We start from the raw sequence: 16,222 nt of genomic DNA, 5'->3' as shown, positions 1-16,222 counted from the left end.
GCATGTACTGCCCCAACAAGTACCACTATGGGGAAAAGTTCTCCAGCTTCAGTGCACTGGTGTGTACACATCTAAAATGGAACGCAAGCACTCAAAGAATAATAATAATAATATATAGCTCTTATACGGATACTCCGTAGCTTTCTCAAAAAGCTTTGCAAAGGAGGTATCGTTAACACTTCTGTGCTTTTCTTCAATGCCAACCATCAAACCTCCTGTAAAATCTGTAAAGTCTCTTCATCCTCCTTCAAGTACCTCCTTAAGACTTACCAGTGCTGTAATGCCTACAAAACACTCCAGATGATAATGGCTATACAGTTAGCAAAAAGACTATGGTCTCATAGGAAAATGTACTATTTACTGTTATCTCGTCTTGCCACCCCACTTGTCTATTTCATCTACCTACTCTGTCTTGTCATACACCTAGACTGTAAACTGTGGAGCAAGGATTAAATTGTACAGCATTAATCTCAGTGGAGTCCTGATCATTTACTGTAATACAAATAATTAATTGTGCCAGCAAATTAAAATTAAAGCAAGCTACAGAATTGCTTTACAATTTAAATGCAAATGTTTTGTATATTTGATTAGTTCTCAACAGATAAGATACATGCTAACTTTTGAAGGAAGAAATGAGTGTTGCTTTTCCTCCTCTTGGTTAGCAGCACAACACATTTTTTAATTATTTTTTTGTGTGTGGGTACAACAAACAGCAAACATCTGATATGTGATTCAGCTGAGAACTAAACAAGTAAACATACATCTAAATTACAAACAGGTTGTTCAATCTTAATTATAGGCAATGGTATAAACATTTCAAGTATATTATTTCATATATTTTACTGAAGATTTGCTGCACGTGTCAAAAGAAGACAGAGGATTCTGGAAGTGAATCACTAGCTAGGTAAGTGGTGTAGGGCTCTGGTTTTGTGAAATATTGGTCCACCTTCTACAGGGGAGAGGAGGCTATATTGTTTGGCCAGTCACCACTTCAGCAGAAGGGGGACCAGTCTTCTTGAGGACATGCTGGCTAGAGTAGTCAGGAGGGCATTAAATTAATAGCATAAGGGGAGGGTAAAAAGAGGGAAGATATCAGCACTCAGCACAAAATCAAGATATCGAGAACAAAATTTATCAAGGAATCAAAGGACATGAACAGGAGAAATTCTTTAATTACCTATACATCAATGCTAAGAGCCTGACCAACAACCAAGAGGAACTGGAATTGGTCATCTAGGAGCATAAATTCAATCTACAGTAGAAGCTCAGAGTTACGAAGCTCGGGAATGGAGGTTGCTCATAACTCTGAACAAAACATTATGGTTGTTCTTTCAAATGTTTAGAACTTAATACACCTTGGAAACTTTACTATGCAGAAGAAAAATGCTACTTTTAACCATCTTAATTTAAATGAAACAAGCACAGAGACAGTTTACTTACCTTATCATTTTTTTTTAAACTTTCCCTTTTTTTTAATTAAAAGTAGTTTACATTTAACACAGTACTTTTCTGTAGAGTATATGGAATTTTTGGTCTCTGCTGCCTGATTGCATACTTCCAGTTTCAAACATGCTTCAAATTTGTAAACATTATAGATGAGAATTTCCTAACTCAAAATATGTTGCAGCCAGCATGGAGGAATTCTATATTAGACCTTGTTCCAAAAGATAAAGAACTGACCACAGGACTAAAAGTAATGTATACACTTGCTGCTTTAATAGGGCCAATTTCACAAAGCTGAAAACAAGTATGAGCCAAATAAGCTGTGGAAAATAATTTAATCAGAAAAACTTGAACTATTATTGGGACTCACTTAACACCTTACTAAATGCCCCCAAAGCCTCAATCCCACAAATGAGGAAGAAGGCTGTGCTGGTTAAAAAAACCAAACTGTTTAGAAAGCAAGTGAAGGCAGCTTTAAAATATAAAATATATAAATAATATATAACAAATGGAAGAAAGAGAAAGTTAACATTAATGAATAAGTCAGAAGTTAGCAACTGCAGAAAATTGATAAGGGACACAAAAGGAGAAAAATGTATGGCAAGCAGAGTTATGGACAGTAGTAGAGTTTTTAAAACACACTAGGAACAAAAAAGAATTCTGACAATGGTATTGGTCCATTACTAAATGGAAATGGTAGAATTATCAATAATAATAATACAGAAAAGGTGTTCAATAAATATTTCTGTTTTGTATTTGGGGAGGAAAAAAAAGATGATACAGTCTCATCATATGGCGATAACGACGTTCTTTCCATTCCACTAGTGTCTCTGGAGGATGTTGAACAGAAGCTACTAAAGTCAGAAATTTTAAAATAAACAGATCCAGATAACTTGCATCCAAAGAGTTTCAAAAGACTGGCTGAGGAGCTTGCTGATTCTCAATAAGTTTTGGAGCACTGGGAAAGTTTCAGAAGACTGGAAGAAAGCTAATGTTGTGCCAATTTTTAAAAAGGGAGCGGAATGACCCAGGTAATTATAGGCCTGTCAGCCTGACATCAATCCCAGACAAGATAATGGAATAGCTGATACAGGACTCAATTAATAAAGAACTAAAGGAGGATAATGTAACTGACACAAATCAACATGAGTTTATGGGAAATAGATCCTGTCAAACTAACTTGATATCTTTTTTTCAGTGAGATCACAAGTTTGGTTGATAAAGGTATTAGCATTAATGTAATAAACAGACTTCTGGAAAGTGTCTGACTTGGTCCGGCATAGCACTTGGATTAAAAAATCAGAATGATATAACATTAACATGGCATACATTAAATGGATTAAAAACTGGCTAACTGATAGGTCTCAAAATGTAACTATACAGAGAGAATCATTATTGAACTGGTCTGTCTTCAGTAGGGTCCTGTTGTGATTGGTACTTGGAGCTAAACTAGCATCTTTATCAATGACCCGGAAGAAAACAAAATCATCATAGATTAAAGTTTGCAAATGACAAAAATTAGGGGAGTGGTAAACAATGAAGAGGACACTGATTCTGAATTGCTTGATAAACTAGATGCAATATGCATTTTAAATACGGTTAAAGGTAAACGTATACATCTGGGAAGAAAGCGTATAGGCCAAATTTACAGAATGGGAGATTCTATTCTAGGATGCAGTGACTGAAAAAAATTTGAGGTCATGGTGGATAATCAGCTGAACATGAGCTCTCAGCATGATGTTATGGCCAAAAGAGCTAATGTGATCCTGGAATGCATAAACAGGGGAATCTCAAATAGCGTAGAGAGGTTACTTTATCTCTGTATTTGGCACGATGTGATCACTGCTGGAATAGCGTGTCCAGTTCTGGTGCCCACAGTTCAAGAACCTTGTTGATAAATTAGTGAGGGTTCAGAGAAGAGCCACAAGAATGACTGAAGGATTAGAAAACATGCCTAATAAACATGCCTCAAGGAGCTCAATCTATTTAGCTTGACAAAGAGAAATGTAAAGGGAAAGAAGCTGTAAAACAGTTGACATCAAATGCGATATCTCGAACCACAGGATGGCTGGTCCACACCCCACTATATGCTCTTGTAGAGGAGCACAAAGAGCTTTTCTGTGCAGGTGTGGGTCCACAATCGCTGCTTTACAAACTCCAGTTAAGAGTGCACAGGCACATGCACATTCTGTGGTGGAGCCCCCACAGGGACACATACTCGAAAAATGCAGCAACTCCACTGAATAGTTCTGCACGGTTCTTTCATACAGTACTACTGTCTGTATTTGAAACAATTTTTCTAAAAATGTTTTCAATCACAAGTAGGACTTTTTAAAACTAATCTAAGTACTCAGTTCTATACTTAAACATTTAGTATAATAGCAAACAGCTCTAGATATTCAACTAAATACCTCCCAGCACAAGCTTAGTTTTCACCTAAATATTTCACCACACTTAAAATCCCTGATCTAGGATCTCCTAAATTTATAAACACATGCAGGCAATGTTTATGGTGTTGCTTATCACAGAGTGCTCCGGAATTATCTCCAACATATGTTTCATAAGACACCAACATAAAACTAAAATAATGAATTCTGTCAAACTGAAAAGGTATTTGAAACATTTATTTACTTCTTGTCTTATACCACCAGCACAATACTATGATAAGATAAATATCTCTTGAATCAGAGGGGTAGCCGTGTTAGTCTGGATCTGTAAAAGCAGCAAAGAGTCCTGTGGCACCTTACAGACTAACAGACGTATCTCTTGATTGTGAAAGTTATCCTATCATTCTAAACATCTTTATAAATTATGTTGAACTCCACTCTTGCCAATTCTGTTATTCAAGACAGACTGAGGATCTCTCTCAACTCCAAAATATTAAATCTTTTCATTATTTAAAGTTTGAAAAATTCATGACTTGTTAATTGTTATAAAATTATATTTAAGATTCTTCCTTTTGTTAACACTCCTTATCCCCCATTTAAACCTTTCCCCTGCCTAATGCCATTATTTAGGAGTAAATACGTGTTTTTGAATAATTGATGAATATACAACATGCTGCTAGAAGTAAGGAAATATACACTACATCCTGTAATGACCAAACAATACTATTGGTTAAGAAAGCATTACATGACTAATGACAATTTACCATTATTACCCCCATAACTAGTCAATGGCTGAATAGTCAGTCACAGTTAGTCTTGCCTTCTGAACATTTCCCTGTTCTTTTTCTGCATAATCTCTCCCATCCCATCTAATTCCTCATAGAATTCTCATGTCCTACTTCTCCATTTTTATTTGCCTTCCGCTCAGAATTAAGGGTTCTGGAAGCAACATCAGCTAGTGCCATCTTTGTTTTGGTCTAACAAGTATATCCACCAGTTGTGTTTTAGGCTATGGCAGCAGCCACTATCAAATGCTCCAAGATCTATAGCATAGCAGTTGCAATGTTTAAAAGGAGCTGCCAAAGCAGTACCAAGGATCCCGATATGCGTCTAAAGACGTATACATTTGCACTGGCTGTTACAGCTCCCTGGAAACCCGCTTTTAAGGAGAAAGCATATAAGTACAAGTGAAGAAAACTGGGACAATATTTTTCTTTTTTTTTAATTTAAAGGCAGAAGGAAAGATGCCATGAGCAAGAGGTTGGAAAAATGTGGGTCGAACTATTTCTGCTTTCCATTTTTTTAGGAGGGGTGTGTGTGTGTGTTTATATGTATATTTATATATGTATATGTGTATATATATAAGCTTAAGTCATTTATTTAAAACAAAAATTATTGCTTTTTGTGTTTAAATACAACCTCCCTTATGCAAGAGCATTCACAGTCAAATGGCTGAAAGCACAATATCCAGGGCTACACTCGATCTAAATTTGCATTTGATAGTAGGTTGAAAACCACACAGAAGTATGAAATAAATGGAAGAGATTCAAATCAAAGTTTTATTTGATCAGTTCCATACTATTAAAATCAATGAAATTCCAGATTTTAATAAACATTTCTTTTTACCTCATGCAGTTACAGAAATGCCAATTTGTCTGGGAATTTAGCAACTGAAGTTGGAGGAAGGAGGGATCACAGCAGTTTGATACATGGGGAGAGGAAAAGCTAAAAGCTTTGTCATTGGGATGTGGACAGGATTTTAAAGAATTGAGCACCACCTCTACCTTCTTCCACTCAATTTTTAAAATAACTTTCCAAGTGGTGACGTGGGAATATTTATTAGTAAATACTAATACTCTGCAGAGGATTTCAAAAACCTTTACAAAAGGTGTGAAAACATCGACTAATGGGGAAAATGGAGCGGATGGTATGCTGAGACTGTCTACAATGTTATACAGCCTATCTGCGACAGCTAGTAGCAAATATCCCCAATGGCTAGTGATGGGACACTAGATGAGGAGAGCTCTGAGTTACTACACAATTCTTTCCTGATGTCTGGCAGTTGCGTCTTGATGAAAAGCTCAGGGTTGGGAAGGAGTTTTCCCCAGGGTCAGGCTGGCAGAGACCCTGAGGTTTTTTTTGCCTTCCTCTGCAGCATGGGGCACAGGTCATTTGCAGGTTTAAACTAGTGTAAAGGGTGCATTCTCTGTAACTTGAAGACTCTAAATCATGATTTGAGGACTTCAGTAACTCAGCCACAAGTTATGGGTCTATTACAGGAGTAGGTGGGCAAGGTTTTGTGGCCTGCAACATGCAAGTCAAACTAGATTACCATGATCATCCCTTCAGACCTTACAGTCCACGAGTCTATGAGGCTTACATTGAGGCGTAAAACAGTGGGGTGGCCGGCTGTTGACAAGAGTTGTTGGGATGGGAGAAAACTCATCAAAAAGTTTCAAATGACTGCTGCATTCAGATTCTCTCCATGACAAAGTAAGAGTGTCCTGGAAAACTCCAGCAGCTCCTGGGTGCTGGAGCCTTTCCCTGCTACGGTCTCACCCTTGCCAAAGCCTTTCACTGCCCCATGTAGCTACACACCAGAATGTGGATGCAGCCTGCAGTGTGTAGCTGCACATAATCTACCTGTCACTGCAAGAAGTCTGCAGTGTAGACATAGCCTTAATGGCTTCATTCATGGATTTAACAACAGAGTCCCACATATGAAATTTTGCAGACCATTTCATGTGTGCTATTGCATTTAGGCTCTTTGAATACAAAAGTGTAAGAGTGGATTTGCCCCCTTTTATACATTTCCATGATTATACTAGGTAAAGTTTATTATGGCAACTTCTTGATTTTTCATTTGATAGCCATTTTAATCTAAATTCATTTTTGAAAAGTTTAATTAGTCAATTAAGACCCAAAGTACCACTCAAAGTTGATAAATATCTGCCTCAAATACTGCTAATATAAAATAATTCAAAGAAATGGCAATAAGAAAATATTTAGCAGGATGACAAGTATGACTAGAAAGGCTGTCAGGAGCAAATTAAAATATAATTCACTATTGCACACAAAGAAAGTGGAGTATGGTAACACTGTAGTCACAAATACTTTAAAATGGCCCATCAGTATATTTTATCACCAGATTTTCTTTATTCTCTTCCCTTTCATTTTCTATAAAATGAGCTGATAGCTTGCACCTGACAATGATTTTAAAACAAGCTCATGTTAAACTGAACAGTCATAAAAATTATTAGGTTGCAGTAATAGAATATACTCATCTTATTATAAGATTTAAAACCTAAGAAGGTGCCTGATTGTAGGAAAGTGTCCCAAGGACCAGCAAAACCACTCAGCTACTATAGTGCAGCCTTCTGACAAATGATGCACACTCCTGGCTAGGAGGACTGCCACTGGTCAAACTCAGTGAGCTATAGGTTCTGCAATGACACATGCCACTCAGCCTGCAGTAAGCCTCATTAAAATCTGCCTTCCTCCCATGCATGAAGATTGTAGTGAAGGAAGAGAGTAAGCATGAGTCCAGTCACCTCAACCTGTTTATGGTACAGTGAATGTTCTTACTTCCTCACTTAGTCCAACTCCAGCTCCTTCCACTGCCCTTTCGTTGGTACTGTTATGTGCATGTCAGCTGCTGCCTAGTGCAGTACCTGTATACCACCTTTCTTTATACAGATTTCTTGAATTTTTTGCCTAACTTTCTCTTTCCCTCCATTTTCCTTTTTCAATTTGATTGCGTCATATGTTCCTCACCTCATAGATCAGGGTCCCTAGAGCAGCAAAGAGATACTTGGTGATGCATATGGCTGGTATACTCAAGAACAACTACTTACTGCTATCAGTGTTGTTCCGCTAGATGACTGCTGGATGGATACGTATCCTGGGTGATCAGTGTACATCTGGACACATGAGCGCAGATGTTCCTGGCTAAGAGAGTTCATTGAGACTGTACATGTACACCTAAACAACCTCAACTTTTTATGCTTCCAGCCAACCATATCATCTCGTATACTCATTGGGCCTTGCATTTAGGAAGGAAACATTCTGATGAAGAACTTCTGGATAAAGAGACTTTAAAGTTTATACTTCTAAGATCCTATGTATTTTTGTATATATGGGTTCATGATAGACAGAGTTTAAGGCCAGAAGGGACCATCATGATCATCTAGTCTGGTTTCCTGCAGATTGCAGGCCCATAGAACCTCACCCAGCCACTCCAATAGTAGGTCCCTAACCTCTGGCAGAGTTACTGAAGTACTCAAATCTATATGTAAATCTATATACAAGTGTCATTGCCTATCATTCTACACCATTGTTGTGTAAGGTTATCTAATTTTGGTCCAATCGTCACAGCAGGGTCTTAACAAGAGAAACTATTATACAAATAGATAGCTATCTATGCTAATTCTCACAGTATGGCAATGTTTTTACATATGAAACCCCCCACACTCTTGCCAATCTGACCTACACAATGGTTCTGATTGTGAGTATTTTTTCTGGCAACTTCATACGGTCTTAAAGAAGGTGGGAGTAGTTTGCTGTAAAGACAGGTGTACTTCAGTAATGCTAGAGTAGTGTAGAAATAAGAGAAAGGTTTAATAACTAATGATTTTTGAGTGGATGCTGCTCCCTGCTATGCAAAACAGGTATTAACCTTTCATATCCTTGACTTGTGTCATGTGACTGGAGCCAGGAAATAAAGATCACACTCTGACCAGTCACATCTATTACGTAGTATCAGAAGAAAACTGAATCTTTGACCAGAAAAAAGAGCAAACGAAGACACTTGTATCCCTCAGTCTGAAAAGCAAAATGGAAGAGAATTGGAGGCGGTAGCAGAACTTCCAAATTTTCCTGGAAGCAGGTGGTATTGCAGAGAAACTGGAGATGGTGAAATTTCTTCACAATGCTACAAGTGGCAGCCCCAGAGGCTTTGGAGATCTATAATGCAATCCAGTAGAAGCAAAAAAATGACTAAACAGCTAACCAAAATTTCAAGAATACTATGAGCCATGCAAAAATGTCACTTATGTAGGCACATTTTCTTTACTAGGAAGCAGTTGCCAGGTGTGTCATTGAGCCTTATGTTAAAGAGCTATGTATTAGACCTAAATCATATCAATCTGAACTGTTAACTAGATGAAGCAATTAAAGACCAAATTATTTGTGGTATAACTGATAAACAAGTCAAAGCAAAGTTATATTATGAAAAATTGAAATTAGTGAAAGAATTGATGTTCGTCTCATTAAAAATACATACCAAGGCATAAAAAAGTAAACAAACAGCAGAGACCATATATATTTGTAAGAAACGCAGAGGCAATCATCACACAAAGATTTCCAGCACAAGGAGTGCAGTGTCATGCATGCAATAAAAGAAATTAAGTAGGTTACTCTCAACACAAATTGCAAGGAAATATAAAATATATTCAAGCAAAATATATTAATAAACATATAGCTGGAGGACAAAGCCCTGTGATACAGTTCTTTTTTGGTTCTCAATAAATTTGCAAAGCAATTTCCCACAAAAAGATTGATGTGTGGCATGAGAAAAATTAAAAATTTAAAATTAACTTTTGAAGAATGTGGTGAGATGTTTAATGGACTGGGATGCATTAAGTATGTGACATCACACAGAGAGATCCCTGAAATACTTTCCAGCTTCCTAAGTTACATCTTTAATGCACTTACCATAACTTACCTTTTTGATTATATCTATTGATATAATTCTACATTTGTAGATCTGTGATTTACGTTTATACAAATGTAATTCTACATTTTTATTTTATCTATAGATATAAGTTCAAGAATCTCCTTTCTTATGTAACGGTGCTAGCAGACAATCAATAGGTGATAGCCTTTTTATTTGGAAGCAGATTAACAGGTAACACCAAATATTTGAGCGACTGATGTGAATGTCACAATGTCATCGGGAAACAGTCCAGGTAAGGCGAATACATCCACTTCGATACATTTATGAAACATTTTACAAGCAGGTGAATGTGTTACAGCCTGAGGATGAGATTTTCAAAGCAGTAAAGGTGATTTACACGTCTTCCTTTGAAACTGGAAGATGTGTGGCTAAGTCCCCTGCAGTGCTCTGAAAATCTCAACCCTAGTTTTCACTTTTGTTTTTGTGAAGTCAAAATGAGGTTTTTCCAGCTTACCTGTGAAAACTGATTACAAACATATAGTATTTGAAATGTGGCTGGATTCAAGTTATGGGAATCTTACTTTTTGCACTACCGATCTTTAGTTTTAAAAGCCTTAGTGTTGCATTTAATTTAAATATGTCGAGTGTTTGTGCAAAAAGTCTCAACTTTTATGTTACAGACTTAAGAAGATCACCTATTTAGCTTATCAGAGAAGCTGAAGAGGTGACTATATCACAGTCCGTAAGTACCTATGCGAGGAGAAGATTTCTGATGGTAGATGCCTCTCTAAACTATCTGACAAAGAGATAAGATTCGATGGCTGGACGTTGGAGCTAGAAAATTAACAATGGAAATAAGGCACAATTTTATTTTTTTAACACTGAAGTTAATACTTGGAACAACTTACCAAGGGATGCAAGCGATTCTCCACTCTCTGAAGTCTTTAAATCAAGAACAGATATCTTTCTAAAATATATGTTCCTGCTCAACAAGATGTTATGGGCTTAATGCGGGAATTATGGAGTAAAATTTTATGGCCTGTTATATAAAGGAGGATGTCGACTAGAGGATCACAATAGTTTTTGGCATTAAAAAAAATAATCTATGAATCAAATGAACACTGGAATTTAACTTTAAGTGGTATATTGTAAGTATCCTCATCACTGCAGTGGTTGCTATCACCCATATCAAAAAAATTAATTCCAGCTCCTTTGTATATTACAAGTTCATACACAATTCCTCATCTTTATAAACTGCCTTCTGATTTTAAATCCACTCAGTTTTGTAGCTTCTCTCATCAGTCTCTACTTTTGCAATATGATACTCCTTCCCAAACCTTCTTCCCCACAGTGATGGAAAAACAAAGGAGAGAAGAGAAAAAAAACCCTGAGGGAATAAGAGGGGACATACAAGGGTAAATATTTGTAAAAGGAAGAGTGAATCAAACTGACCAATACTATTATTGCATACAACATTCTCATATCTTCCTGGCTTACATAAAGAGAGACAATTTAGATAGGTCAGATACCTACACATCAGGTACTTTTGCTTAAATATATCTGTACAGAAGTATCAAATATTTGTATCTTCGGTTTTATTGAAAATACAGCAGACAAACCCATGTAATTATTCCTACCTCATCTACTCCATTTCTTCTCTCCAGCAGAAGTCGGAACAGATTAGCTGTGATCTTGTTATCTTGGAGACCCTGTCCAAGGCCACGGTTGTCATCCTGCATAAGTCGACGGTCCATGATGACTTCTAACTGTCCTGAAAAATAAATATTGAGGTTATGTTGATGATAGTAGTTTGTGCTGCTTTTATTAACCACATGAACTGCAAACAGCAATGGTAAAAATAATCCAGACAATATTTCTTACAGTTGGAGAGTTTGTGATATCTATGGTACTGGGAGGGTTGAATCAGCATTTTCATATTGCCCTGGCTTTGGTTGCTTATAATATTTTCAAATTTTTACCTATCAGGCTAAAATTTTCAAGCACTGGTCTCTGGATAAGACTGTTTTCCCCCCCAAATTTAGACAAAAGTTTGTAAGATGTTTGAGCTGCAGGAGAATGAAAAATACTTTCCCTATTATAAAAGAAATTCCAGAAATTTCTATTTGAACAGCTCTAGCCCTACAACAAGGGTACGTGAAAGCTGAAATTTTACAGGAAAAGAGGTTACTTACGAATAACTCTTGTTCTTCAAGAGTTGCCTCTGTGCATTTACACTTATGAGATATGTCTCTGGAAACAGCCTGCTCAACTGACTTGAAAAGCTTGTGCCCAGGGGTTGCATGAGAGATCTCATGTGAGCGTGATGTCATTGGCCTATTCCCTTTAACGTAGTGCACCTCCAATATTTCTTCTTTCTAACCAGATTGTCTAGCCTGACCCGTATATTTCACCCCATACCCCTACATTAAGCCCAAATACTTTATTTAGACTAAAGCTTTTCAGTCCTCAGGAGATTAAGCTATTTTGTGTCACACTGAGAAAGCAGACAGAGCACTAGATAACTATCAATAAAGGAAAAAAGAAAAAAGATAGTACATAAAGATCTACTGAGATTGCACCTAGAGTACTGTACACACATCTTTCAGCACCACTTCATATGCTTCAACAGTAGTTATTCATGAACGCTTTTTATGCATAAAAGTAAACAATACAAACTAGTTTTATGAACTGGGTTGGTAGATAGGAAACTTCTATTCACTTTCTCTTACAATGCAAGAATAAGGGAATTTTTCAATGAAATCAAAAGGTAGAAAATTAAAAACTGATTAAAGAACATACTTTTTCACACAACACAAAATTAGATGGTGTAACTCACTACAATAAGGTATCACTGAAGCCAGAAGCTTAGCAGGATTCAAAAAAAACACTTTTAGAAATTAAACAAGACTATCCAGAATTATAAAAGTAAACATTAAAAAACAAAACAAAACAAGAGCAATGGATTAGACATAATCCCATCTCCTTAGGACATAAAACAACCTCTAACTAATGGGAGTTAGGAAGAGACTTTCCCTGGGAGTAAATCTCATATCTGCCTACTGCATGGCTTCCTCTTAGCAACTAGTGCTCGTCACCGTTGGAGATAGGATACTAGAGTAGCGGGACATCAGTATTCTGATTCAGAATGATCACTCCCATGCTCCTAATATATTTCTCACAAACTATCATGTTTTAGATGTAGTAAAAATGCTTCCTTTTTCTTTACATTCTCAAGGAAGAGATATGACAGAGCATAGTAATCTGTGAAACAACCCTCTGAATACTTGACATGATTTAATATGTAGGTCAGACTTTGAAAACCTTTCCCATACTGTACTTACCACTTTTCAAGCTTGTAACACCTAGAGACTGAGCAGAATGTAGAGTCAAACGAATGGCATCATCCTGGATATAAGTCATTGTAGTCACTGGATAGATATTTGCTTGAAGAGGCAATTTGTTCATTGTCACTCTGGGCTGAATCTACAATATCAAAATTAACGTCAGTATATTCCATTGATATTTAAATATGTAAAAAAAAGCAAAATATCTTTCTAGGCGTTTATCTTATATGCTTTGGGATCAACAACTGATAGACACCAAAGCAAGTCCCTCCACCATATCATTCAGCTTTTCAGGGACTTATGGCCAACATTACTTCAGAAGTGGTGTAACTTACACATACTTGTAGTTCAAAGTAGTTTTAAAAAAAAATGAAAGGTTCTTCAAGGGAATTTGCATAAAGAATTGTAATGGCTCTTAGGATAAGGAGCAGTATTTTTGAGAGATTTTTTTTTTCTTCTTCTTTAGGAAGTAGATTGTGAATTAGCTCAAAGTAGTGTAAGTTATTCCTAGGATTTCTAGCACGGATATAATTAATAGAAATCTACAGACATTTCTTGCCATCTGTATAGATAAATGTATAGTACTATTAAATATTCTTTACTACTTTAAAACTTCACTTTATTTATTTATTTATTTATTCTCTTTTTATTTAAGAGCAGTACTACTTTGAAATAATTAAATAAAATGGCAATTTCTTACTCAACAGATCTGGGTCCCTATGTACTCAGAATTATACCTGCTGAGAATAGTGAAACTAAAGTTTTTACTTCTGCAAACACCACAGAGCCAACACAGCTAAGAAAAATGACGTGAATTCTTTTGCTTCAGGTGCATCACCAATACTATGGCTGACTGTGTTCCAATCAATTATTGTATAATTTATATGCATCACAGTAGCTGCTAGAGGTCCCAGATAAGATCAGGGCCTGCTAGGCACAGTGCAAACATGTAAGATTCATGCTCCAAATATCTTAAAAATCTAAATAGACAAGACAGAAAAGGAAAGGAATACAACATATCAATAGTGTGTCTGACGGTCTGTTAGTGACCTTTTAGTTCAATTTATTTTTATGCTTTGACCCTGAGAACTAAAACAAAGATTTTTCAGGTCAATACAATGTGGACTGAGAAAAATTTGTGTTTGCCAGAAATATTCTTGACACAACTGATGTAGCTTTGAAGTCCATTTTAAGGGTGGCTTCTACTTTCCTGTTTGCAGGGGTTTGGTCCTTTGCTGGGGTTAGTTGGTTGTTTTGCTTTTTGAAAAGAAGGCACCTTCCTCAGGAAACATCATGCCCTTTGCCATGGATGCTACCACTTTATCAATGATGGGGAGAATGAAAAAGGAATGTTTGGGTTCTTAGATTCTGCAGAATTTCATGGCCTCCTGACAGAGCAGATGCCAAATTACAAACCCTTAGAAGTTATTTAAATCTTAACATTTCCTTGAAATGGAACAGACATTTCTCTTTGAAAGTCTCTCCAGTAATTGTAACATGTTAACTTCCACAATGACGAACATCTACTTTAGTACCTTATGTAGACTGAAGTTTGAGACAAAAATCTATGTCATCTACATATTCTGCAGCACACAGAATGCTGATGGCACTCAAAAACAATGAAAAATGAAATACTTAATTTTTAAGAATATCTCCTCCTCCTTCAATATTCATGCACAGGAGATTATTTTTAAGAAGTCTACAGCACCATACAAAATTAAAATAATAATAATAATAATAGTCTATAAACAAAGGATATATTAGTACCATCATATTGTTATAACTAAACACAGTTTTTGTATATAAGATAGGCTGATTTGTCATAACAGACATAAAATAAACATTCTTGAATCTTGGAAAAGCTATTCATAGCATTTAAGTGCATCTAAGTCATGTAAAAAAAATAGTATATATTTAAACTAATGCCCACTTTCAAAATAATTAACATTCTCATACTAAACTATTATTTGCTTGAGTAAATAAGACAAAAAAACCAATTAAAATCAAGTATTAAGCCATGATGATTCTAAATTGTCATAGTTACTATATTCAGAATTAACAGATGGTAATTACCTGATATCCATTAAGGTCAGTGTAAAACCTGTTTTGGCTGTTTATGTCAGATGAAATTCTCATTGCAATCTCACGATTGTATTCTCCTCTAATGTCCACAATATTGGACAGCTCAAGAGACTCGCCTTCCAACCCTAAATTTAAAAGTACATTTACAATTTCTGATTATTAAAAAATAAAAACCAAGTTCTATAGAGCTCGCCCCATAGCATAATAATGTTCCAATTTCCCTCAATCAATTTTCCTTTCACACTAATGTCTACCCTGATAGAGAGGAGTAAGCTTTGAACCCAGAGCATGTATCACTATTATAGAATTGCATAGCAGAGACTCTCTATACCATTGCTACCTACCAGATTAGCCATATAATTTTGAAAGCTTCATTAATGTGGAGTAGAAAAACTATGTGGATTATTAATATCTGCAGATTACTAATAGCCCAAACCAGTATAGAAGTCAGCACACCTCCTGCAGGCAATGGAGTGTGCAACGTTATTGCTGGGTCCTGCCCCTGAGCACTAGCTAATGCTCTGGAACAGGGCCGGGCCATTTACTGTCTGGAGTTGATGCTGCTCCTCCACCTTAAATTGTTGGTGCCTGCTCCTTTTGGGTGTAGGTGTGCTGTTGCTAGTCTCTTACCACTCCTATGGCAACTCTGTTACAATCACAGGAGTGAAGAGAAAGTACAGAACCATTTTAATACGAGTAAATAGGGCTTCCAAGGGCAGAGAATTTGAAGACTTTGTTTTGATGTGACTGGGAACACAAAGTATGTCTTTTGGGCGATGGAGGGGGGACGGATGAGGGCCAGATTTTAGAAGTTAATTAGGTACACATAACGACCTATGAGGAGTTTCAAAATGGAGCTTACGGGTTAATTTTTTATATGATAGTATACCACATCTCGGCCAAAACAAGAAAAGAAAATTATGAAATGTTTGTTTGCAAGCTATAAGCTTCAGACTTAAATTCTGCAGTAAGATTGTGTACAGCCTTGATCTCATCAAAGCATCAAGAAAATCCTCAACTTAATTTTGAATGGATTACCTCTACCCTGGTTGACCATCTTGTCATGCTTTGGCTTTCTAATGTAATTTAATATGTTTTCCAACATATTTCAACAACTAGTAGAAGAGGAAAACAGGGTATACAATCTTTGAACAACTCCAAAATTTAGAGTAACTTGTGGAAAAAACATTACAGCTGGTTCACCTACAAGATTTAGTGAGTCAGCAGCGCAGGGGACAAAAGATGCATACTGACTTATCTGCTGAATTTGATTCTGAACACCTTTGTATGCT

General features: G+C 36.4%; 1 protein-coding gene across 1 annotated transcript in view; it reads right to left on the bottom strand.

Moving 5' to 3' along the window:
- MAN2A1 (mannosidase alpha class 2A member 1) overlaps window positions 1-16,222 on the bottom strand; it is a 212,097-nt gene that overhangs the window by 19,215 nt on the left and 176,660 nt on the right. The window contains exons 17-19 of the mRNA XM_084629262.1: window positions 14,922-15,055; window positions 12,846-12,987; window positions 11,142-11,275 (exon numbers count right to left, since the gene is read on the bottom strand). Of these exons, the coding sequence (XP_084485388.1) occupies window positions 11,142-11,275; window positions 12,846-12,987; window positions 14,922-15,055 (410 nt within the window). The remainder of the gene's footprint in view (window positions 1-11,141; window positions 11,276-12,845; window positions 12,988-14,921; window positions 15,056-16,222) is intronic.

Source organism: Lepidochelys olivacea, assembly GCF_965140295.1.
Source record: "Lepidochelys olivacea isolate rLepOli2 genome assembly, chromosome: 5".
Classification (NCBI taxonomy): domain Eukaryota; kingdom Metazoa; phylum Chordata; order Testudines; family Cheloniidae; genus Lepidochelys; species Lepidochelys olivacea.
This window is presented reverse-complemented; position numbering and strand designations above follow the sequence as displayed.